The following is a 26,508-nucleotide window of genomic DNA, read 5'->3' as shown; positions in this document are numbered from 1 at the left end:
ATTCCGCGTAAAGATCACATTTCTGGTCACCTGAAAAACCTCCACTGGCTTCCCATCAATAAGAGGATAACATTCCGCCTTCTAACCCACGCACAAAAAGCACTTTACGAACTTGGACCCGAATGCCTCAACACACGACTTTCCTTCTACACCCCCTCCCGCCAGCTACGCTCCTCCCACCAAGCCCTTGCTGCTGTACCTCGCATCAACAAAACCACCATGAGAGGAAGATCCTTCTCCTACCTGGCGGCTAAAACCTGGAACTCACTTCCCACTCACCTTCGCCTCACCCAGAACCACCTAGCATTCAGAAAACAACTTAAAACCTGGATATTCGACAAGTAACTCCCCACCCTTCTCCAAGCGCCTTGAGACCCTCTGGGTATGTAGCGCGCTATATAAATCACTGAATTGAACTGAATTGAATTGAATTGAGGGGCCACTCGACAAGGTGTACAACTCTGAGCCGCGGTGAACCTGGGAGTTCTGCCCGGGACTGGCATTCAAGTACCCGCACGAACCAAGCCCCCCGGAGAGCGGGACAAAGGCACACGTGGCCCCCAGTGACTGCAGTATGGGAGGATCGGACTACCCCCCCCGTGACAGATTACAGAGGCTGCTGCTCCTCAGATACGGTCAAAGCATCAGGGACGGTGTGAACCACAAGTTGCCCCGCAAGCCCGACGTTGCTACCCTGCCTGACATTGGGAAGAAGGACACGATCCCCAAACCCTCCAAACAGGGGCCCATGGACAATTTTGCCGCCCCTATACAGTCGGCGGGTGTCCTCCCCGCTGCCTCGGGCGCACGCTCCGACACTGACTTTCTAATGGGAGCTATTCAGGCGTCACGGGCTGATATCCAGGAATCCCGAGCGGCCCTAAAAGTAAAAATCGGCGAAGTGAGTTCTAAGGTGACGCTGCTGAGGCAAGACTTCCGAAAGTTGTCGGACAGGGTGACTACAACTGAGACAAGGATAGGCGAAGCCGAAGATTCGATCTCCACCCTACAAAAAGACATGGCGGAACTCAAGGCATCCATTCGCAATTGATGTGGAAGGTGGGCGACGCAGAGAACAGAGCGAGATGCAATAACCTCCGCTTTGTAGGTTTTAGAGAAGGAATTGAAGGGATGAATATGGCGGCATTCCTCCCACCTGGCTGACTAGAACCTTCCCAATGGTGCAGTTCTCGCCTTGCTTCATCATCGAGAGAGCGCATAGGGCCCTCCTGGCAAAGCCCCCGGAGGGAGCGAGACCTAGACCGGTCATTGCACGTTTTCTTAACTTCACGGACCGGGACCTGATTCTGCGAGAGGCTCGGAAACTGGGGGAGATCCAACTGGAAAACATGAACATCATGATCTTCCCAGACTACAGCCAGGAGGTGCAGAAGCAACGCCGCTCCTTCGATGCAGTGAAGGCGAAACTAAGAGACTTAAATATCTCCTACATGCTCCTCTTCCCTGCGAAGCTAAAAGTAATCTACAAGGATAAGTCACTCTTCTTTAACCATCCGGAAGATGCAAGGCAATGGCTGGAGGAACGTCCTATACTAAATAGCAGAGAGACCGTTGGCCGCGAAATGATGGACAAGTCACTGCAGAACAGGCCCCAGTGGGAACTACCGAAGGCACAGAGGCTGAAGTCCCGAAGGGCAAAGAGGCAAATCCCAACGACACCCTACCAGGGACATGGCTCAGGAGGCACACGTCAGGGACGATCGGCCTCCCCGAGAGGAAGTGCCGTGGCGGGATCCAGATTCAGCTGCCTAAGAAGTCACGCCCGCTCAGAAGGAGATGACGAGGAAGAGGTTGAGAGCCGTACCTCTGGTGGAGAAGAAGAGGTGGGAGGGTTGCACTCCGTCCACCCGTTGGTAGAGGCGATCCGAGTCTTGGAACACGACGTGTCGGGGCGGAACAGCGTCCCCGACACAGACACTCAAGACTCGCACTCATGAACAATGGTGGAACTGGCTACTGAGATTGCAGCTTGTCGATGCAGAGCACACAAATTGACCCGCCCTCTTAATTTTACACTTATTGTTCTCTTTGGTTTTTGTTCTTGACTACGCACCTTTCCTGATTGCTGATATTAGCGCTTGTTTGGGGAAAGTAGTGCTGCATGCTTTGGCAAGGGTTGGCTAGGGTAGATTGAAGGGAGGGATGCACGGGAGGGCAACAGACCTTCTCCTACGGACAGTTCTGTCTTGTGATGAGATGAGACTGGATGGGGAGGGAGGTGTAGGGGAGTTTCACGTTCACTCAGGTTGGGGACTGGGAGGGGAGAGTTGGGGTGGGGGGCAGCAGTCGGAAAGGCGCAGTTAGGCACTTTGACACTTCATACCATACATCGACACCAGAGACCGACCTCATTAAAGTATCCCATTCTTGAATGGCAAGTGACTTAGCGGCATCGCAAGTGGGCGATAGGGGAGTTACCATCCTGTCATGGAATGTGAATGGACTGGGTTCAAAAATTAAAAGAGGTCTTGTGAACTCATACCTTAAAAGACTAGACCCGGATATAACCCTACTGCAGGAAACCCATCTTAAAGGGACACACTGTGCCTTCACAGCTAGGGGCCGCCATAAAGTTCTGGTCCATGCGGGTTATACGTCCGATTCAAGAGGGGTTGCTGTCATTGTTAAAAAAAACTCCCCATTCTGTATCACACGCACCTGAATAGATCCACTGGGGGCATATGCCAGGGTTCAAGGGTCAAGGAATAGACGTACATACACGATACTTTCGGTCTATGCACCGCACAAGCTACAGACACGTACACTCAAGGCTCTCGCAAACATTCTCCTCGACACAGCTGACAGTATCCAAATCGTGGGGGGTGATTTTAACGACGTTATGGATATAGAAAGGGACCGCTCTGGGGCTGCGGGTAGAGGGAGGATCCAGACTGCCTTGTCCCAACAGATGGCTAATGTAGGACTCACAGATATTTGGAGATGGCTGCACCCCACTCAGATAACCTATTCCTATTACTCAGGGGCCCATAAGGTGTTCTCGAGGTTAGATTAAATATTTATGTCTAGGCAGTACTTGAAGGTGGATGACACGGCGGACTACAAGGCCAGAGGGATATCTGACCACTCGCCATTGTTTGTGAGGGTGGGACACACCCGGGGAGCTAGAGGGGCCACTTGGCGCCTGGCGACCTGGGATCTCCAAAATGCGACTTTTTTGCGGGGCCTGAGAGCGGACATCAAGGTCTATGTTGCAGAAAACGAGGGAACAGTAGAGTCGAATGTCACCTTCTGGGAAGCCCTGAAACCGGTATTACGGGATAGAATACAGAGTAGACTGGGAGAGGAAAGACGAAAAGTTCAAGCCGAGGTCATGGTCCTGGAACAATCTGTCCTGGGTTTGGAGAGGAAATACCAAAATCTGAAAAACACTGAGACTCTAAGAAGACTGCTGGATGCCCAGAGGCAATACAGAGAGCTGGTTACTAATGAGGTGAAAACACAATCCCTTGCCACCCTCCACCATCTCTACGATGTAGGGGATAAGTCAGGCCAACTCCTAGCATGGCTCAGTAAAAAGGAGCAGGCGACCAGATGGGTGGACTGCATTAGGAACGCAGACGGGAGCCTTGTCAGCTCTGATGCGCAGATAGCTGACACATTCGCGACACACTGCAAACTATTCTACGCAGCCAGGGATCTGGGGACATGTGAGGATGCCACACAATATATTACGCAAACTGACTTGCCCGTACTGTCTCCTGAGGCCCTTAGGGTGTTGGAGGCGGACATTACAGTAGACGACATATCAGAAGCTATAGCCAGACTGAGACCGGGTAAAACTCCAGGGCCAAACGGTTACCCAGCGGAGTTTTTTAAGCGTACGGCGGACCTCCTGACCCGCCACTTAAAGGGCCTCTTTGCCGGGGCCTACCAGGAGGGGAGGCTCCCCCCACACCTCTCCTTGGCGACGATCATCCCGATAGATAAGGAGGGCAAATCGCAAGAGGACTGTGCGTCCTACCGCCCCATCTCCCTCCTAAATACGGAAGTGAAACTTCTAGCGACTATCTTGGCGCTCCGTCTGAGATCGGTGATCCCAGACCTTATACATCTGGACCAGTCAGGGTTTTTACCGGACAGAGCAACCAAACTGAATCTTAGACGTACCCATAACTGGCTACAGGAAGTGAGGGGAAGGAGCGACCCACATTGGTTTCTCTCCCTTGACGCCGAAAAAGCCTTCAACGCGATCCACTGGCCATTCCTTTATGCCGTACTCCACAAATTTGGTTTTGGACCTAAGTTCCAGAGGTGGGTCCAACTCCTCTACACTGAACCAAGAGCCAGGGTGAGGGTGAACGGGAGGCTATCGCGCGAATTCCGGATCCAGAGGGGGACCCGTCAGGGCTGCCCCCCTATCTCCCCTCCTCTTTGCACTTACCATTGAGGTACTTGCAGCCAGGATCCGACAAAATGAGGGCAACTCCGGTTTTGGAACAATTGGCACAGAACCAGCACAGGAAAAGATCTCACTCTACGCGGATGATATCCTTTTACATATTACAAAACCTGAGTCCACTGTTCCGGAGTAATTCCGGGAGCTAGAGCACTATGGTAAACACGCGGGATACACAATAAATTGGCACAAATCTGTCTTGTACGACCCTGGGGGACGGGACCAATGGGGAAGGCTGCCGGGGCAACTATTAACGACGACCGAAGGCTTCCAGTATCTTGGGATATACATCACTCTAGGTAAGACGCTATTGTTCCACAAGAACCTGGGGCGGATCATATTGAACTCTGTGGCGGATATGGACCGCTGGAGACAGCTCCCACTCACACTTCTAGGCCGAGCGGCCATGTATAAGATGATCACTCTACCAAAATACTTTTATGCCCTGCAGAACGAATATTATCCGCTTCCAACAACGCTTATAGGTAAAATCCATTCTGACCTGAGAACCTTTCTTTGGTTAGGTAAGCAACCTAGAGTGGCCCTGACTACGCTCCAACGGCACCAATATAGTGGGGGGATCTCACTCCCCAACCTTGAGGCTTATTATTGGGCGGAACACATGGCACCGATAAATGAATGGCTGCATGCCCCAGCGGATCACCCAACCTATGCCCTGGAAAGGCTTAAACTGTCGTCACAAAACTTACTTTACTATCTCTACGGGGGCACTAGGCGGGCACCGCTCCTCCCAGCGACGACCCTCACGCTCAATGCGTGGGCTAAGGCCACACGGCGTATGGGATGGGAGAAGAAGCCCACCCGGCAGACACCATTATGGCACTGTCAGTGGTTGGCAGAGCTCAACAAGCTACGTGGCTTCCGAAGATGGGATGATATAGGTATCTCCACTATAGGGGATGTGATTGCCAAAGGGGAGCTGAAATCCTTTCCGGTCCTTAGGTCGGAGTTTGGGCTGCATCCCTCGCAGCTCTTCAAATATACACAGCTGCGACACGCGATAAACGATTTCACAGAATATGCGCCTTGGAGGGTCGGCTCCTCCAAGAACGGATCCAAGGGAAGGCGGTCTCCCTCACATACAAAACCTTAACTAACAATATGCTAGGAGACCTGGCGAAGCTTAGACGTATGTGGGAGGCGGAGGTGGGGGGCATGGAAGATTTGGACTGGGATATAGTACTAATGCATCCCAGGGAGGTGGCAATTAAATCTAGACTGCGCCTCATCCAGTTCAATGTGCTCCCCAGAACCTACTACGATAGACTGTGACTCCATAGAATGGGGAAAGCAGAAGATCCGCACTGTCTTAGATGCCACCAACACAACGGAGATTTTTATCACACCATCTGGGCATGCGACAAGGTACAAACATACTGGGCGCACATCTTCACAGAATTGGGGGAGGTCTTGGAGATCCCACTCCAACGGGAGCCCAAGCTAGCGCTACTGGGCATGATGAATGAGGTGGACTTGCCACGCCCACTCCTCACCTTCTTAGTTCTCGCACTAGTGGTAGCGAAAAGGGATATTGTGAAGTACTGGGGGTCACCGGAACCGCCAGGGCTGGAGGAATGGAGGAGAGGGTTGGACCTCTACATGGCAGCCGAGAGAGTGACGTATAAAGCTAGGGGGTGCCCAAATTTTTTTCGAAGGGTTTGGACCAAATGGCGGCAAAGATCAGCGGTGACAGAGAACGCCCCTGGCGGTTACCCCTTTGTAAGGTTATGATCTCCGAACCAACCCAGACTGTCTTGGCTCTGGCTGTGGAGGAGCTATACAGTAGCTTGATCTATCTGATATAATTATGACCCATACTCTTCTGTATGTCCCAGATGTATTCCCATCGTACTGAGTTGAAAGTTTGTTCAATATCAAGAAAGACAAGTGCATAAGAATCACCAGCCAGCTCTGGGGCATGCAGCACATGGGTCAGTCAGCGCAAATTACACAAAGTATTCCGATGCTGGTTGAGTCCAGATTGGTCATCATGGATCAGTTGTGGCAGGTGTTGGAGTAATCTGGCCGTGAGAGCAAAACTAAGGATCTTCTAATCTAGTTTTGACATGGAGAGGGGTCTGTATGAAGACACCTCAGGGGGTCCTTACCAGGTTAACAACACTACTATTACGACCATTCTCATACATTCTGGGAGAACACCTTTGTCCAGGGCATCCTTGTATATGTGACTTAACAGACTTTAGCGCTAGTACCGCATTCAGCAGTTCTTGTTTGACAAGGTGCTCATTCAACTGTTCATAATCTTCAGACAGGAGGGTCGGTAATGACAGTACACATAGATCTGATCAGGCGACCAGCATGTGCCCGCCATATCTCCATCCAAACACCAACGGCGGCACCCCACAGTGCAGAAATGCTGGTCTCATAACTTGCAGACATTACAACAATGCTTATTCCACTCCACCATTGATTCAGGAGAATCGCCAATTACTTTCTCCAGTGATACCAGCCCTGCTTCTTGACGAGTAAGGTCCCCCTCCAACTTCGTATACCAACCATGGTGACCATACATATTCCACGCAACACAACTTTCAATGTGTCCCACTCTATGGCCCTGCTGCCAGCACTCTCCCAGTTACTCTCAAAATATTGGACCTAGCATTCCCCCAATGTGCCCATGAAAGTCTGATCAGTAAGTGATTCAACACTAAGCCTCAATAAAAGCACCCTAGGGTGAGCTTGCTGCAAAGAGTATGTGGTCCACAGTGGTGAGTCGTCCGAAATGTAGCGGGCCAAGTAGCAGACATACATGTGCCGCCTATGCAAAGATAAAGTAGTAGTCTTGGTGGCTTTAAGTACCAGACGCAGGAGAACAGCATGAATACACTCGGACCCACAGGTTGATGACATGCCACATATCCAGCAGAGACAAACAATGCAACGTATGGTGAAGGGCAGAGGTCATATGACGTTTGGTGAGGTTTGGTGTCAGGGCGTTGGGGGGGGGGTTCTGTCCAGCTGGCCTTCCAGCATGCAGTTAAAGTCTCCCACCAGGGCCAAGACCAACTCTGACACCTCAGAAATGCGGGTAGCTGCAACCAGGTACCAAGAAAGGCATAGTCATTGACAATAGGAGTATATATATTGAGTAAACAGAGGTCCTGCACTTCCAGGAACCCTCCAGTAGGACTTATCGGCTCTCGCCATCAAGAAGAACTCGGGTGCCTTTAAATGGTATACCCGGAACCACCCAGATCAGGGCCCCCCTAGCATAGCCAGAATATGATGGCGCATATACCTGACCCCTTCAGGGCCTCTGGAGACTTTTAATACAGTCCCCCCATATGTTCGTTTCCTGCAAGAAGGCTATTGCTATGTTATATCTGCGCAAATAAGTGTGCACCCTATTCCTATTCTGAGGACTATTCAGGCCCTGCACATTACAAGACATCATATTATATGTAAAGCCACCAGACATGTTGGAAGAGTTGAAGGAGTGAGACCTCCAAAGGAGGATATGACCCGCGGTATAGTTTGATCATTTATATGACACATAGAAGCTAACACCCCCTGCCACCCCAACCTTGGCAACTTAGCAATAAACATGAACACGAAATGCTGATCCCATCCCATAACACTACCTCGGGCAGTAGCCTGATCCCCCCGTCAGGAACCAAAAGCCAAAGGTAACTTTTCCGATTTCATTGTTACCCGGCCTTGGTAAAATAGCTGAAAAAATGGTTAATCGACAGCTCTCCGGATTCCTTGAAAATAACCAGCTGCTGAGTAACTCTCAAACGGGTTTCTGTCCGGGCCAAGGCACTGACACAGCCCTTATAGTGGTGGCAGAAGAGGCAAGGTGTATCTTAGATTCAGGATGATCCGCTGTTGTGATCCTCCTGGATCTGAGTGCTGCATTCGATACGGTGGACCACGAAATTCTAATCCACCGTCTCGCCAGATTGGGCGTAACAGGAATGGCCCTGAAATGGCTTTCATCTTTTTTGAGTAACCGTTCTTTCAGAATCTGGGAAGCTGGTGGACTGTCCAAATCTACCCCCCTCCAGTGTGGTGTCCCTCAGGGCTCTTCTTTGAGCCCTACTTTATTTAACATATATATGGCCCCACTGGAGGAGGTAGTGGCTCCCTTCGGGATCAAAACAGTCATTTACGCGGACGACACCCAACTAGTCATCTCGCTAACCCAACAAGAGGGATATTTGGATAATCTTTCTGCCTGCCTTGCCGGAATATTCTCCTGGATGTCTAGTTTGCGGCTCAAACTTAATGGAGCAAAAACGGAGATCATGCTCCTGGGTCATCACTTTACATCTCTCCCCAAAACCGCCTGGCCCCCTTGTTTGGGTGAGTTGCCCATACCGAAGGATAAAATTAAAAGCTTAGGGGTGTGGTTTGAGCCTGACCTAACCTTTAAGACGCAGGCACAGAAAGTTGCAAGCATTTGTTTTGGCCTGCTGCGTTCAGTGCGGAAAGTTCTCCCTCTTCTGCCCCCCCAGTCCAGGACACTTCTGATTTAGGGGCTAATACTATCCAGACTGAACTACAGTAACGCCCTGTTTTTGGCAGCTCCTGAAGCTACCATCAAAATCCTTCAACGGGTGCAGAATGCTGCAGCCAGGATGCTAGCGGGTACCTCAAGAAGATCTTCGTCTAGACCAGTCTTGAGAGCACTTCACTGGCTGCCAATACGCGAAAGAGTCATCTTTAAATCGCTATGCATCACCCATAAGGCTCTTCAGGGTAAAGGACCTCCGGTCCTCAGGAGCCTGATTTGCCCTTATAAATCATCTCGGGCTCTCCGGTCGGACCTTGGAAATTTTGCTAAGGTTCCCAGAGTTAGGAAGGCACGAACAGGGGGTCGCCGCTTCTAGGTATATGCGGCAAAAAACTGGAACTCTCTCCCCAGTTGGATTCGGACTGAACCCTGTTATTCTAAGTTTCGAAAGGCCCTTAAAACATTTCTTTTTCCCAAGGACTCCTAATTATCGGTACCCACTTCAGTTTGTCCTCTGTTTCCATTTTCTGTTAGCGCTGGGACGCTTCCGGGTAGCCATGCGCTTTATAAATCAAATTTCATTTCATTTCATTTCAACTGATCCCCCCCCAAGTGCCAATTCAAACTCCAATCGTATCACTTAGTACAGGAAAAGAATTACTGCAAAGAGATAGAAGTTGAAGATCAGTCTGGGGAGCCCAGATCCAATGAGATCACAAGCTCACAAGAAGCTCGGTGATCCATGTAAGCCTAGTCCCCAGAACGCCACCTGCTGAGGCCAGGAAGTCATCCAACCTGGCATAACCTTAAAGAACACAAACATAAACAAATTGTCAGTGGTACCCCTAGGGAAGACCATCAATATGTGGCAGCTACGGCAGACCCCATTAGCAATTGTGCTTGACTGGGAGTCCTTGTCTAGCCTTAGACAGTGTCCTCCACATCTCTCTGAGTTTTAGTCCCCAAGAATAGGGGTGAAAAAAGAGTCATGGGTAGCTAATGGTTTAGGGCCAGCTCGCAGCGTTCTGTCTAATCAAACCAAGAAATGATCTTGCCCCAACAGTCTGGACAGCTTGGGCGATCGGAGGTTAGGAGGCGTCATCAACCCAATCTACGCCCGCCTTTTTTGCTCCCTTCAGTCCAAGGTTTGCAGCTCGACACCAATACCCAAGGACTCTAGCCAGTCTGCAGCCTCCTGAGGGGATTCATAGTAATAAACTTTATTCTAGTAGTGGACCCAAAGCTTTGCGGGAAAGAGCAGACTGTATTTAATATTCTGCTCCTGTGAGAATTTCCAAAGGTCTTGGAATTTTCTTGTATAATCAGGAAATATTTACAACATAGGGAGGCCATCGGGACATATGTGCTGAGGAATGGAGTCTTGGTCCCTATAATTAAGAAACCGTGCAATGAGAGCACGGAGCACCTGTGAGAGGAGTGGACTCCAAGCTCCGATGCGCTGGTTTAATGGAGAAAAAGTTATGGAGCCCTTCAGGCCGGAGTGCAGTGGTAATTCATTGCTCTCAAAAGATCAAAAGAGGTCCGACATTGGACCCTGCTCTCATCTAGGAAATCCAAGGAAGCGCAGGTTGTTGCACCTCAAGCGCACCTTTGCATACTCTTGGCACTCCTCTATGGATGTCACACCGCATTTTTGAGCCAACACTGTTGCCTGGAGATCTTTAACCTGTTGGCACAGAGTAGTGACTTCCCTTTCATTGACAGTTACCCTTTCCACCAATTTGCAAAAATCCAGGCGGAGGTAATTAATACCCATGGTCATGGAATCCATTTTAGACTTGAGCGTAGTTCTAGAGTCACATATGGCTGCAAGAATATCAGCAGTGCTCTGTGCAGGGTCCCTGTGGTCTGGATCAGGTCAGGCCCCTGAATCTTCCATGTGGGGACCTGGACCCGGGACAGTATACTACACTATTTTATTAGACTGTCCCTCTCTGGGTACCTTGTTGCGCACCATTATGTAAGGCAATGGAGGATATCCCTGCATGTTGGGGGGTGGGGAGACGGCACAGAGTCACAAAGGCGCAGCCACCTGAGACAGCAGGGTCACCCCAATCATACAACCCCGGATGATATAGGCACCACCAGGGGCCCTCCAGCCGTGTCAACACACCATCAGGTCAATAATGGACGACCAAGACCCACAGACACTAATCAAAAAATTCACAGCCAATTGGGCCGGCGCCATGCAGTTTCAGGTCAGCCCCAAGCGGCCCCAGGTCCCAGAAGCCACACTGGCTATGGCAGCAGGGATCTTGATACCCCTCACCTGTGAAAACGCGGGAGGAGTAGGGGTAGCAAGGTACTAGCCAGCCCACCAGGACCCTCCAGTGCAGAGTACCAATTGCCAGGGCACTGATCAGATCTGCCCCCGTGGCAGCCCCCCCAGCACGCTCCACCTCAGCTGCATCAAATTCTCACAGCAACAGAGTGAGGAGCAGAGAAGGCACAGGTAGGAGCAGTGGACCCAGGAGGCCAGGGCATGTCTCAGCAACACCGAAGCCCCGCCCGCAGTCCAAGGGCCCGCTCATGTGGTGCCAACAGGCCAAAGAACCACTCGACCAACAGGAGCCTCGGTGAGGGGGAAGGGGAGCACCTCTCAGCAAGCCTCCAACAGGCTCTGATCCCAGGCCTCTCACTGCATTATGATGGCACCACCTGCAGGATCCAACAGCTGGGCTTCTCTATTTTTTAAGGCTCTGGTCGTCCAATCCATCCATCGCCACCTCTGGCCATCCACAACACCAGTCAGGATGCTGCACTGGAGCAGGTCACCACAGCCCCCTGGGCTCTGCAGGAAGAAACTGTGTCTGGATTGCCTAAGGCCAGCACCCACAGCGCCTTTTGCAAGCTGCTCAGTACAAAGGCCCTCCTAGGGCTCAAATATTCAGTCGGGCAGCAGGGACAATGTCATCGAAATCCGAGGACTGAACTATTCCACCATGCATGCAAAACAGTCCCCAGAGCTATTCAGAAGCCCATATGCTGGGATGGCTCAGGATACAGCAGGATAATTTACTCCTTGGTGGGAGCTGACGGAAGGCTGTGTAATCAGCCATGTAGCCTTGCCATGCCCCTGCAGGTCCAATCTTCCTTCTCAATAAGCAGGGCAGAAGGCAGCAGAGCAGCAATGTGGCAGGGCAGAAGAATGGCAATGCTTAAGGCAGCAAAGCAGCACAGCAATCCTTCTTCTGTAAAATGCACAGGTCCAGGAGTGTACTGACGAGTGTACTGACGAGTTGGGAATGAGGGTCCACTAATTATATCTGGGGTTTTTTGGGAAGTGGGAGAAGATTCTAAAGAATTCCCTTTGATGTCCTTGAAGTTGCCTGCCTCTCCTGCTCCAAGCTGGCTATATGAACAATGCAGTGGTGATAAGACCTTTGTGTGAGGGCTGGACCATCAATCCAGCCAGTTGATGGCCCAGCCAGGCACACCTAATCCGTCTATTGTGTCGCAGTCTTGGAGGAATAAACAAAGTCCAACTGTCAACTACAATCAGGCTGCAGGCTTCAAATAGTTAGAGGTGGATAATGCCAATGTTCTAAAATTGTTCTTTATTAAAATTGTAACTTAAAATCCAACTTGATCCTTATTGAGAATTTTCAGTTAAAATTTCTCAGACCCAAGGTTGTCCTATGGGAGAAGTAGGCCTCAGAGTAGGAAAACACGAAGTTAGTAGTGTTTTACTACCAGGACATGTAAAATTTAAAGTACATGACCAACTTTTTAAATACAGCACAGTCAGCCCTCTGGGCTGTGTGGGTCCTACTTCAGGGGGTAACTTACATATATGAAAAAGAAATGTTTAGGCCTGTTAAAAGGCTTATTTTGCCAAGTTAAAATGGCAGCTTAAAACTGCACACTCATGCTACAATGGCAGGCCTGAGAAGTTTAAAAAGTGCTATTTAAGTGGGTGGCACAATAAGTGCTGCAGGCCCAATAATAGCATTTTATTTACAGGCCCTGGGTACATGTAGTACAATTTTACTTGGGACTTACAAGTAAATTAAAAGCGCCAATTGGGTGCAAGCCTATTTTGGTGTTTTTAAATGAGAGAGCACAAGCACTTTAGCACTGGTTAGCAGTGGTAACATGTGCAGAGTCCTAAAAGCCAACAAAAAGGGTTTAGAAAACAGAAGGGTGAAGGCAAAAGGTTCGGGAATGAACATGCGGAGAGGGCCAAGTCCAACACGAGTGAAGTACCACATATAGGGAAATTAATAAAGAAGTAGTTTGCATTTAGTTCCAGAAAGCTGTCCCTGACGGCTTCAAAGAGAAGTTTGCGTCTCTTCTACATGCTTTTGCATGCACAAGTCTAGAATTTCTCAAATTAATTTTTCAACAACTGGTAATTTGTTACCCATCCAGTTTTATACAATAATTATTTTAGCCTATATTAAAATCAATTAGCTCTTTGACTCAAATTTGCAGATCCAAAACCAAGGAAATTCTTTCAATAACTTCCGTCTCAAATGATAATTTAGCAAATTTAAAAAAAAAACACATATTAAAATTGGGTATTTGGTGCTTGGCAACAAGAGTGGTCTTTAAAGTTAAGCTGAATATTTAAGCAGAAGATTTGCTTTTACTATACAATAATTTTCGCTAATTCATAGGTAATGGCTAATCAATAACATGATAAAAGTTCATGATAAACGTATTCTTCAAGCTCTTTTCTGTTAAAAAAGTTCCAGCTCATTTGTTGAAGTATTTTGAAAGCCAGCCATGAGAAAGTGGCTGATGACTTGCTTAAACACCTCTAGTTTTTTTTTTATTCTGGACACCTGTTTTTTTATTTCTACTACGTAATCGAGTCTCACTCACTGTAAGATTCCCTTAAATCTTTACTGAGTGATAACCACCAGTGCTCAACTTTTAGAATAAGTTCATCGGCTGCGCAGCTGGGGGAAAGAGGCTTTGTGCCGGTTAATCTGAACTTCACCCTAATTGATTTCTTAAAAATTGGTTGGGAATCAATTTCTCTACTATATGTTATGAGAAGCTCAGTTTTGCATCTTGCTTGTTAGCACAGAGAGCAGGTTATTTGTCTATTTCTTCATCTCTGTGGAGAACAATGCCATTTACATCAAAAATCAGTCCTCTACTAGAGAATGTTCAATTTGTTACACTGTTTTGTTGCTATTTATTGGAAAAAAGTATTTAATGGCCTTATAGGTGGACCCTGAGAAGTGCCCCATTTGTCTGCCTACCTAGCGATACAACCTGACAGGTAAATATCTTAAACCGAGCAGAAGCCTAGAAGTTTCAGCTCTAAGCATTCGTTTTCAATAAGTACATTTTTCATCATTTTCATTCTAATGCTCTTTTTTAATTTTATCTATTTATGGCCATATGTGCAACATTTGTTTTTCTGTTTATTTCATGAAACCCCGGTTTGCTTGACACGTCCTATATTGAGCTTTTACAATATTATAATTAATGTTTTTTGCCAATGTGGTTTATAACCTTGCACTACTAGTTGTAATCCTTATAAATTGTTTCACAAATAATAATCCATTAATTCAGTCGACATTGTGTATGCAAATAAGGTATTTTTAATCATTTCATAGATGAACTTGTGTGTTGTTCTTCTTCAATTGGGCCAACACAAGGTTTTTAAAGACCAATACTCAGGAGAATGAATAACTTCAATTTTTCACCAAGAGTGTTCACTTAAGTAATCGTATAGCATTATCAAGTTCATATTTGTCAATTACCAATTAAAAAGCCTGCAAATGTACTCACCCTGGGGTTTCATATTAGTGTTGTAGAGAGCACCTTCATTATTCTTGTTGTAGCTTACACCATGAGCGTGGATACTGAATGGATGCTCAGCCTTATTCATGAAAGTCACAATGAGGACATCTCCCACTTCTCCTCGGATCACTGGACCTAGTATGAAACAGAAAATGTGTTGTTATCATTAATGCAAGAACTTTGTAGAAAATCACTCCATGTAATCCATGCCTTGCGGCTAAACATACAAACCCACACCTACACGCCAACACACTGCATATGCAGACACAACACTTCAAATTGGTGCTAAAAGATAGTGTAGCTTGAGTGCTATCATCCACTTGTTTTCTTACTTCAGAATTCAATTTATTTTTTTGTACACTCTGCAAAATAGATATAATTGTTTTTGGGGACGGACAGAAGAGTCATAGTGAAAGCCGCTAATATCGGCAAAATAACTCGGTCAACCCAAGGACTGCACTAAAGAATGTTCATTTTAGAAAATTTGAATTTAAATTTCAGTTGATGACTGTTTTTATATTTTTAAATGATGTTTCTTAATCACTTTTTCCCGTACGTTAATAGGTAGGTAAATTTGACGAGGGGTGTTTCTTATACCACAAGTCCCTTTATAATTTTTTCAGAAAGAGGAGTCACCCTCTTACAGTAAAGAGCTAGTTACACACGAGAAATTAAATATGCCTATAAGTGGAAAGTGGTATATTGTATGCTTTCTGTTTCTGAATTCATCTCAGGATGTTTTTCCTCGCTAAATCAAAATCATTCCCATACTTTACATGTCCTTACTTGTTCTATTGATGTCATGGTGATACCTAAAACTGAATGGAGACACTCATACAATACTTTTAATTTTTGCTTCTACGAATCTGATAACTGATTCTACCAATGTAACTGATTCTGATACTTCTCAGTGCAGTAGTTCTCAATATAGCGTGATTTTTAGACCTGCATCTAGTAACTCTGACATAATTCCTCTGAAGGTAAAAAGGAGATGCTTGGAGCATATGTTCAGTAGTCCCCCATTAAACCTTGGTTCCTTCACTGTTCCCCTTTTTGAATTGGAACCTTTGGGACCTAGGTCCAGTCTCAAAGTAAGTGCAATTCTGTATCACCCTTGGTATAACATTTTTCTCCTTTTACTCTGAAATTCACTGGTATCTTGATTCTTTCCAGTTGTCTTTCAGGCTCTAATATGTATTTGTTCTTATGATGGCACTTTTATCTACACAAGTTGAAATGCTGTCGACATTTTCCCATATATTCAATAAATGACCTATTCTTGATCTGTTTGTTACTAGAAACGAAGGCCCAGATGTACAACCATTTTTTGCTGTCGCAAATTGAAAATCAGGCTGTTTGCGATTGCTAAAAAGGGTTGTAGAATGTACAAACCCTATTTTGAGAGTCTGTAATCTATTACCAACTGGCAATATTGGGTTTGCTAGTCGCTATTAGGAACAGGCGTGGCAAGGCCGTCCCTTCCTAACATCAAGTCGCACTCGTATGAACAATTATTTTGCAACCACAAATGCAGTTGCAAAACAATCTCAGTTTCCACCTACTTCACGTAGATGGTAAGTTAATCGCAAAAGGGAAAGGGTTCCCAGGGGACCCCTTTCCCTTTGTGAATGTATGCTAAAATATGTTTTAAGAGCAGGCAGTGGACCACTGCCTGCCCTTAAAAAGGGTAAAGAAACATTTTCATTTTTTTCTTTTAAACACATCCTGTTTTCCTTTAAGGAAAATGGGCTGCATTTGAAAAAAGAAAGTTGCTTTATTTGAAAAGAAGGCGATACCAAAGGGGATGATGGATGGAGCGTTTGAGCAAATCAAATACTCACCCCCAGTCAACTGATCTGGGTTTAATCCATTGTCATTCTTTAGCTCACTCCACCACCCCAGTTCAGACATGGCCATATGCAAATCAGTCTGACCCTGTGCCTCATAGGAAAAGTCCAGCCCGAACTGCCAAGCCATGTCTACCCTGGACCGGAAGCTAGCATCCTGGGACCGGTTTCAGTTCACAACCCTCATCAGCCAGGTTCTGTTGACTGGGGGTGAGTGTTTGATTTGCTCAAGCACTCCGTCCATTATCCACTTTGGTATCGCTTTGTTCACCCTGAGTTGGCAGGGTATGCCCAGACGTGGGTCCCTTGCTCACTCTACCACTGGATTCAAGATAGCCTGGCTGATGAGGATTATGAATCCAAAACCGGTCCCAGGATACTTGTTTTTGGTCCAGGGAAGACATGTCTTGGCAGTACGGGCTGGACTGTTCCCATGAGGCACAGGGTCAGACTGATTTGCATATGGCATTGTCTGAACTGGGGTGGTGGAGTGAGCTAAAGAATGATGATGGATTAAACTCTGATCAGTTGACTGGGGGTGAGTGTTTGATTTGCTCAACCACTCCGTCCATCATCCCCTTTGGCATTGCTTTATTTAAAAAGAAAGCACATACATGGTGGTCTGCTGTCCCCAGCAAGTTACCATCCATGTGTTCTTGTCCATTCCCAATGGGTGGCAAATTGCGACCTGCCTCGTGAATATTGATGAGGCAGGTCATTTGCGACCCCACTGGGAACCGCTAAATGTATCTAAGATAAATTAGTACATTCCGTTTTGTGGGTAAAAGAAAATCGCAATTTGCAACGCGCATAACGTAATTGTCGTACCTCTTGCCCCAAACTTCTTTCACGCACAACAAGACTGATATTGAGGGTCATATGTGTCCTTTTCTTTTATTGACCCTACCCCCACCAACTGATGTGGAACACTTTGCACACTAAGCCCTACTAGCACCCTTCAAAATTCACCGTTTTATGATTGATGTAATATATTGACTAAATGTATTTACAGGTAAAATATTATCAGCACAGTATGTACTTCCAAAAAATGAGTTTTTGCTTTTATTGTATCATTTTTATTTTCCTCTTTCTTGTTATTTGTCAGCATATGCTTCATTAATTGCACACACGATTGATTATCTATACAATAGCATCATAATTGCGTCACATGAATTACTGTTTCCTATTAGTTAACTATCCAGAGTTCCTCTATAATTTCCAGTGGTGCGCCCCTGTTTTTTTTAACAAGCTCAAACATTTTAGGATAGGCACAACAGGCTCTTGTCTCAAGATTGTCTTTTTTATTTTAGTTTTCCTAGAGTCAAGCTCAAATTTCTTCCATTAGTAATAATCTAATTCACTCTTAAATTATTCTACTGCTCTTGTTGTTGGCAATTGTACTGTAGTAGCGTTGAGAAAGAATAGCTAAGGGTCCTGTTAATTGCTTTCTTCAGTGCCTTATTTTCTCCCCATTTTGAGGGTTGGTACTAGATTTTAGGGAACTAGTCAGGCTTGCTGAGTTTTCCTCGCCATTCCCAGCTATATTTAAGTCAACGTGTTATGTCTCTTTCGTCCTCTCCTGCAGATTACCCAGGCCCAGATGTTGTATGTTCGTTCTTTGATTTAAACACCAGTAGAATATCATCAACTATTGATGAGATCAAAATCAAGCCACCTGGTCAAGTTAGTATTTGTTACGTGCTGTTTTTTCTAAAAACGATCGAAACTGAAGGAGACTCTAATGTCTTTAGTGTCATTAGTGCATTTGAGGTGCAAAATGTCCTGGAGCCAACATTCTCAAAGATTTCCCTGTGAGATCTCCAGCTATCTCATGTTTAGCTATTACAATCAGTTTAACTTGCAAAATGCCTTATCCACGGAAGCTGTTCAGGAACATGTATGTAAGACAATGCTATTGAAAAGAAGACTTGAATTGTGTTAAGAATCCTCATTAGATCACTACAAGGACACTTTTCCTTGTCACTCATTTGCTTCTAATAAGAAATCGTGGGCCTGTGGTAGAATGAGCAGCCAAGGATCCAGATGCCCTTTTGCCCTAGTCCTCATAAGGAAAAGTATTGATTAAGAGAGGGACAGATAAGTTAAATAATTTACAGCCACTGTCTGTCCCTATAAGTTTGTATATCACCAGAGCAACTTGGGGTGGGCCAGAGAAGGAATTCAAGCACTAGCTGGACTTCTAGCAGCCGCCAAGTAACATTGTGTTTCACTGTCAATTGATCCACACTTGCAAGGCTGATTATAAAATGAGCTAGACTTTTTACTATTTTAGGGCTACGGAATCATATATCTGAAGCAAATGTACATAATTGAACACTCGGTCCATTGAGAGACCATGCCACACGTCACTAATGTGTACTCTGGTAGAACCACTATTGAAGACACCGAAGATGCTCTTATTAATGGGTTGTGTGGGTTACTATCTTAACCCTGACACTAATGGTTAACTTGGTTTGCCTTCCTCCAAAGGACTTGGGGTTTCAGCACCTACCAATGCCTTAGGACAGCTAGAATCAATGGTGGATATTTAGCTTGATCATCAACTGGTCATAACTGGTCATTTCAATGCTCGGTGCAACATTGATGTTAGAACACAAGTTTGTGCAAACTTTCTCTATGAACAGATTTTACAGTTTTATATTGTAGGCAATAGTGGGAGCACCCACCATCCTAATGTTTTTAAATTTCACTCCAATCTGACTCAGTTCTTTGGAAAAAGAAATATAGGGTCTTCTGTAGAAATATAGAGGTCTCCTAGATGTTCCAGGAACATTATATGCTTTCAAAAAGGGTTTTGCAGGGGAAACAGTGTTTACAACGATGTCTTCACAACGCGGTAGCATTACAACACAGTTGTTACGACGACCGCGTTGTTACCACACATACAATGACTTTGCAAGTCATTACTACGACTTGCTGGAGGGGGTGCACTGGTGGTGGATTTAGAATCCAGCACCTTCCCTGCTGTTGCACAAACTGGAGTAGGAATAGTAAATAATACTATTCCTAAGTCCAGCGTGCCCCCTATAAGCAAGTCGTAATAATGACTTGTGATGTAATTGTAAACGTGGTAACAACGCGGTTGTTGTAACGACTGCATAGTAATGGCATGCTATGTATTCACATACGTAGTAACAGTATATATTCGTTTTGCAGGGTTATCCTCCCACATCCATTTTTTTGTGCTACTACATTGGGCTGCACCATTTGAGAAATAGCATGCCATTTGTTCCCTGTTTGCCGAACACCTAAGTCTCAAGGACTTAAGTTATATATTCAAATGGAATTTAGAACACATTTTGCATATTCATCAATATAATTAAACATTATATTCAACGCTATTACCTGCACTCCCAAGATGCTCTTCTTTAGGAGTTCTTTCTTTGCGTTTTGTGAAAGTACCATCGGTGTACTCAACGTAAAGAGCCTTTTTATAGGAACCACCAATTCTGTTTTCATCTCTTTCAAAATATTTTGCAGAATCACTGTAAACAGTATTTTATAATAAGTTACTATCATTAAAGAACAAAACAAAATGGAAAAAACAACATACATAAAAACGATTTCAGAGATGGCTTGCAAGTTGTGGGAATAGAGCAATACCATTGACATGAACCTGCTTCAGTGGACCTTGTCAGATGAATATTATGTTGTGGAGGTTATTGTTTTTGGAATTTTAAATGTCAATATGGTAAAATATTTACGGTCATATTCTCAGATATGTACAACTTCATAAAATAATCATTAATGTATAAGGTAATGTGCGCAAATTGATGGTTAGGTATCATGTAATTTGCGCAAAGTGATGGTTAGGTGTATAAATGTGTTCTTAGAACAGGAGTATAAACCCATCAACCAGTTGGGATTGGGGTATAGGTAAGTGTATATAAAACAGTATCCCAAGGGGTGTGATTTAATGAAACAATAAACAGTATCTAATAAGGACATCTATACAGTATTATCCTAGAGGAAAAATCAAGGAGTCAATTAATTTGTTCATGATTGTGCTAAACAAGCATCAATTTATGATTTTTCAAAGTTATGAAAGGCAGAATGAATAAATACAAACAGTTACAGCACTGTGTAAATAAATTAGCCCTTGGGATACTGTTTTATATACACTTAGGTGTATAAATGGCGGAAACATGCGGCATGTGTGCAAATGGATGTGTACAAACTAATTTTTACACAGGCACAAGTTGCTCATGTAACAGCCCCTGCTCTGTACAATAAATGCATTCTATTGACAGGATTTGCCGCAGAGGTTCTTTCAGAATCAAATAAGACATTAGAAGAGGCATTCAAAATGAAACTCACATAAAAGCCTCTTGGGTTTGCACTACTACTGAACCAGGGATAAGAAACAACAGTGACAAAAATTATAATGGATTATATTTCTTTAGAACAAGTTGCTAATTTATTTTCAGCAGCGTGTCAGAGAAGTCTGGAGAAAAAAAATTGTGAGAAAATGTATGCAAATATCTTTTTTAGCTAAATATTTAACTAAACCCTAGCAAGCATTTTCCCACCCTTCCCAACCAAACATTTATCACAGGCATAATTTGACTATATAAAGGCATAATTTAACAATCTATCAAATCCTCGTTTCTCATTTCCATCACAACTGCAAGGATAATGATAGACTTAAAAATGAAGGTGGGGTGAAAAGGTCAAGAGCATCTCTCCAGCAAAATGTATTAGCAGAGGAAACGCCCGTCTGGGCCAAGGTCCAGCTAGTTCAATCATCTTGTTATACCAATCAAGAAGCAATGCACAGGTTGATGTGTCACTACACTGGGAAACCACGCCAAGTGACGGAACTGAGAATATTTTTTATCTAACATTGATTAGGTGGTACCAATGGTTTTGTAAATATCCCTCAAGGCCTCATATAGTCATTCTAGAGGGGGCGAAGATGAAGAACAAGCCCATAGATAATAGCCTCAAGCCTGGATAATTGTATATGTTTGCAGACTACTCTGACTCCCTGTGCAGTTGGCTCAGCCAGTTTATCACATTTGTTAGGAACTAGGGGACATATTAGCAAGAATCTGGTTAAAATTATCGCCATTTTAGCAGCAGGAAACTGCAGCTAAAACAGCCATAATGGGCTTGCTAATATGCGTTATAGAATTCCAATAGAAGCCCAGGTTAGATGTGCAGGACAGCTAACCTGGGCTTCTATTGAAATTCTATAACGCATATTAGCAAGCCAATTATCGCCGTTTTAGCAGCAGTTTCCTGCCGCTAAAACAGCAATACTTTTAAGGAGGTTTTTGCTAATTTGCCCCTAGGTTTCTTCTGAAAGAGTAGTCAACTCTGGCTGACATAAAAATGGCAGCAAAGAAGAAGGCAATTGGAAATGTTGAGGGCATCTTTGAAAACAGCTTGATTCCATATGACAGACTCTTGGGGGTCGATTCCGATTCGGGAAAAAACGCTCCGAATAGCCGTTCAGAGCGTTTTTCCCGTACGAATCGTACCCTGCAAGAATCAAATCCCCGTACGAATCTCCCTCGGAACCCGCTGTACGCGACATCTGTACTGCTCGCGGCTGGTTGTTCCGACCCAGCAAGTATGATCCGTGTCAGGTATGCACCGTACAACCCGGGAGCTGAAACAGCCGTAAGAGCAGAGTTTGCCCCAAAACAGGTACGGAACACCCCCCCCCCCCAGGTTTGGTGCGTACACCCCATGATCGCAGGGTACGGTGCATACCCCTGCGATCATGGGGTGTACGATCTGTACCCCTGCGATAATGGGGTGTACGGACCGTACCCCATGTTCGCTTGGTGTACGGTGCGTACACCCTGCGATCGCAGGGGTACGGTGCATAGACCCCATGATCATAGGGGTATGCACCGTACCCCGCGACCATGGGGTGTACGGACCGTACGGTGTGTATGTGATTGTGTGCTTTTCCGTAGGAATCGCCCTTAGCTGACCTGGACCGTACGAATCGCGTCCTCATACCCCGGTCCAGATCGTACTCGTCGGGTCGTACAGCATGTTTACGGTTCGTACGGAGAGGGCTCTGGATATGAATCATACGGACAGTTTTTTTCCAAGATCGGAATCGACCCCTTAATGTAGAACGATTTAAATTGACACCTCATATGGTAGCTTAAGGTGGATCTTTAACTTAATGAACCTACAAGGCATATGATATTCAGCTATTAGCACAGAAGGAATCAAGCTTCACTGTACAAAATGTTGAAATTGGACACAATTACTAAAAACTCTATTTGAAAGCAAGAGATGCTAACCATGCGGTTGTATATGTTACAGAGCTGATGGAAACCAGTGGAAAAGATAAAACAATAATGATTGCTATCTTAACTACTTGCTTGTACATAGCCAATTTAGGATTCATTTAAAATCCTCCTTTGGCTTAGGTGAGCCAGGAACAAAGCAGGAGAATATATGTTCAGTTTAGGGATTTCTTTTAGGCCTAGTGTTGGTTCAATACAATTCAAGTTCTTCTAGATTTGAGGGGATTTTTGTTTGTAGCTTACCTTTTTATGTTAAAAGTGTAGATAACAAGAGGATTAATTAAATTAAAGATAATTTCTGCCAAAAAATAGGGCTGTTACTTTACCAGGGGGGTCTATAATGGTTTCCTTTTTATAGAAGACTTATGTAATTTTACACTGTAAGAGGCTATACAATATTTAATTACATTTTGCTTAGCTGGCAGACGTGCTGGATATACCTAAGGATGATCATGATTGTACCCTGAGACTCCTTTCTCACAAGACAACTCATCACTTTATGTCATTCAAACTGCATGTCCTATTGCAAAGGCATTGTTCTGCAGATAGCTTGATCTTGCCTTCAGAGTGCCATGTGGCACGCAGCAACATTTGCCATGATAACTGATATTCTTTTGAAATAACGGTGTCTTTTGAGACCCAGGTCCCTACTGACATTATGGAGTGCTAGAGATTCACAAAGGCATGCAAATAATGACTTCATGGATCTCATGACTTTAAACTCCATCACCCCCTCAAGGGCACTCATGCCCTCAAAGGCCCTGATTACATTAAGGGCCCTTCAAATCTCATGTGGTCCTATGTCTTCCTGAATTGCATCACCAGGTGACATAAGCCACTAATATCATGAATTTCTGGTGTCATTTTTTTGGAAGCCTGGATGGACCAGGCCTCCACGAACATGGCTATCTGGTGGTAGTTTCTCACACTGGACTACAGGCTTTTGTTGTTATGGCCATTACACACCCTCTGGTATCATAACGCATCATTGTGCTGGTTGTTCACAATCCTGTCCTTGAAGCCTTTGGACATCATGTCCTTTGACATAATACCCTTTTGTGTGGTCAACATTAAGGATCCTCTTGAAGTCCTAGTTCTCTAGTATTGAAGACTCTCTCAACAACTAGAAAACTATGGTGCTGAGGACCCTATCAAGATAAGGGCCTTCTTGATGTCTTACCAATACCCACTTGAGGTTTAGTCCTCAAGGTCCTCATAGCCCATTCATTGTTGGAGACCTGTCTCAATGATAAGAACTCATCCCAATATTGAGAAAAGGGATGTGAAGGCATCTAAGTGACCTCTTAAGGTGCCAGTGGCAGCACCAGAAAGACTGCATGTTTGGGCAAAGCCACTCCATGGCCTTTTCTAAATACTGACCCATTCAAGACAGAGGAAGCTTCTCTGTAGTCCCTGAAGGGAAGTAGTACATAGGAAGCCTAGTTATGGCTGTCCACACATCTTTCTTTCATTAGACCCATCCTCACAGAGATGCTCCCACTTTTAAACAAACTAATATGTAGCAAACAGCCAGAGAAATAAGCACAAAGTGAAGGAACAGCACATTTAATTTATTAGAAGACAAGACAGATTTGATTCCAGAGGAATATGAAGATATATTCACACCATGAAGCAAAAAATTGTTTCCTAAAAAAAGCATTTTCTGTTTTAAAAAAAATCAAATAATGGAAAGCTCTATTTTCAGGAATCCAGCTTACAGGGAGTGGAAATATAAACAAAGGAATAAATTGCCATAATTCAGGAATTTGGTGCTGTGGATCCCCCTGTCTTCTTTGAAATGAAACTGTTTTGTTTTTCTACTATGTGAGGCCTTATGTCTATGGAAATAGTTTCCATTATTTGCTTCTCCTTTACAAGGGAGACACTAAAAAAGATTTGGACAACAATTCAGCTCTATGTTCTTGGAAACTGTCTGGCCATATTACATGGTTTTTGATGTATAAATGTAGACTTTTACTAACATATGAAAATATGTTTGTTCAATCAGGTGTGCCCAACAGAGGGTCCAGTGGGCCGGACCCCTGCCAATTGGCCATGCTAATGCCAGGCTTCTCCTACAAGTAGTTCATGAGCCACTGGTAGCTCTCCAGCTACCTGTAGGTAGCTTGCCTCCAACAGCCCAGCCAACCTAATTATAGGCTTTTTAGTTAACTTAATATATGTATACCCAAATTGGAAAGCAACTGAATTTCCAAAATACATTTAAAGCTGATATTTGGGTGATAAATCATACAGTGTTGATGGCGTCTTATTGCTAATAATATCACATTAGTGGCAGGGACATTAGGGCAATGTCTGCTATGTAATATCCAAGTGGAGGCATTCAATATTGACAAAGCCTATTTCACATTATTGCTGGTGACCGTGCCTTGTGTACTAAGGTAATCACTGCTGGCAATCTTGCATATGGTGGCATCCAATGTAGTCTTGTCTAATGTTGTCACTCTACAACACTAAATAATTTCAGTAGTTTAGAATGATTTTTATTGGCCATAAGTAGCTCTTTTACCAGAATGGTTTGTAGACCCCTGTGATAATCATTAGCGTTCCATATTGTTTCCATTGAGATTCACTGTTTGTAAATGTATTTTAAGAGAAAATACTGAAAATCTGGTATGGAACTGTCCCTCCTTGACCCATGTTGGATTCGCTGCTTTAGAGGGGCATTTTTGTTTGTAAATGGAGATTTTCTATCTCTGTCAATGAGGTCTGCAATCCTACATAACGTCACAGATGATCACTGTTTATCAATTCTAATGAACATCCCACAAAGGAGAAGCATAAATAGGGTAATATAGGAACTATAGAAACCACCCTGCATAGTTGGCCTCTATCTGAAAGTGATTACACACCTTGTCAAAGTGATTTAAGGGTCATTGGTCAGTGGAGAAGTGTGGCTCAATGGTTAGAGGTGGCAGACCCGGAGGCAGAGGTCGGCCCGGGACCAGGGTTCGATTCCCGACGCGGCCGGGTGCAGGACCAATGTCAGCGGGCCCGATAAATCTCGCCTTGGTGCCACTCTAACCCTGGGGTCCCACGCTGCAACTCTCAGCAATAGCTTGCTTAATCTCCACTCCGGCCCCATCACCGCCAGGGATGCCTGGCTGCACCTTGGGGATGCCCAGTAAAGGGACCAGCTCACAGGGAAAGCCAGGACGGGTTCCCCAGTGGTACAGCGCTGGGACGCCCCAGGGTAACCACGCGCTCTATAAATCCAACATTCATTCATTCATTGGGAGCATTAGGGTTTGATCATGGATGCAAGCCAAAGAGCCAAGATAAGCTGAATGAGTCCTGTGTGATGAAATACTTCCTAAACATCAAAAGTCCTCGGGTCTTCAGGCGAGTAACAAACTTTAGAATGAGGCCCTGCAACTTTGTTAATCCACTAGTAATCATGACAACCGCCAATGTGAAGCAAACACAAAAGGGATGATGGATGGAGAGTTGAACATTGCAAGCAGTCACCCCCAGTCAACTGATCTGGGTTTAATCCATCATCATTCTTTAGCTCACTACCCCACCCCAGTTCCGACATGGCCATATGCAAATCAGTCTGACCCTGTGCATCATGGGAACAGTCCAGCTCGAATTGCCAAGCCATGTCTTCCCTGGACCGGAAACAAGCAT

General features: G+C 45.1%; 1 protein-coding gene across 1 annotated transcript in view; it reads right to left on the bottom strand.

The window, feature by feature from the left end:
* LOC147683721 (ceruloplasmin-like) overlaps window positions 1-26,508 on the bottom strand; it is a 427,036-nt gene that overhangs the window by 195,902 nt on the left and 204,626 nt on the right. Inside the window, exons 7-8 of the mRNA XM_086944094.1 lie at window positions 19,931-20,070; window positions 14,706-14,852 (exon numbers count right to left, since the gene is read on the bottom strand). Of these exons, the coding sequence (XP_086800220.1) occupies window positions 14,706-14,852; window positions 19,931-20,070 (287 nt within the window). The remainder of the gene's footprint in view (window positions 1-14,705; window positions 14,853-19,930; window positions 20,071-26,508) is intronic.

This window comes from Lissotriton vulgaris, chromosome 11, assembly GCF_964263255.1.
Source record: "Lissotriton vulgaris chromosome 11, aLisVul1.2, whole genome shotgun sequence".
Lineage (NCBI taxonomy): Eukaryota > Metazoa > Chordata > Amphibia > Caudata > Salamandridae > Lissotriton > Lissotriton vulgaris.
The sequence above is the reverse complement of the archived record's forward strand: the minus strand, read 5'-3'. Positions and strand labels throughout refer to the sequence as shown.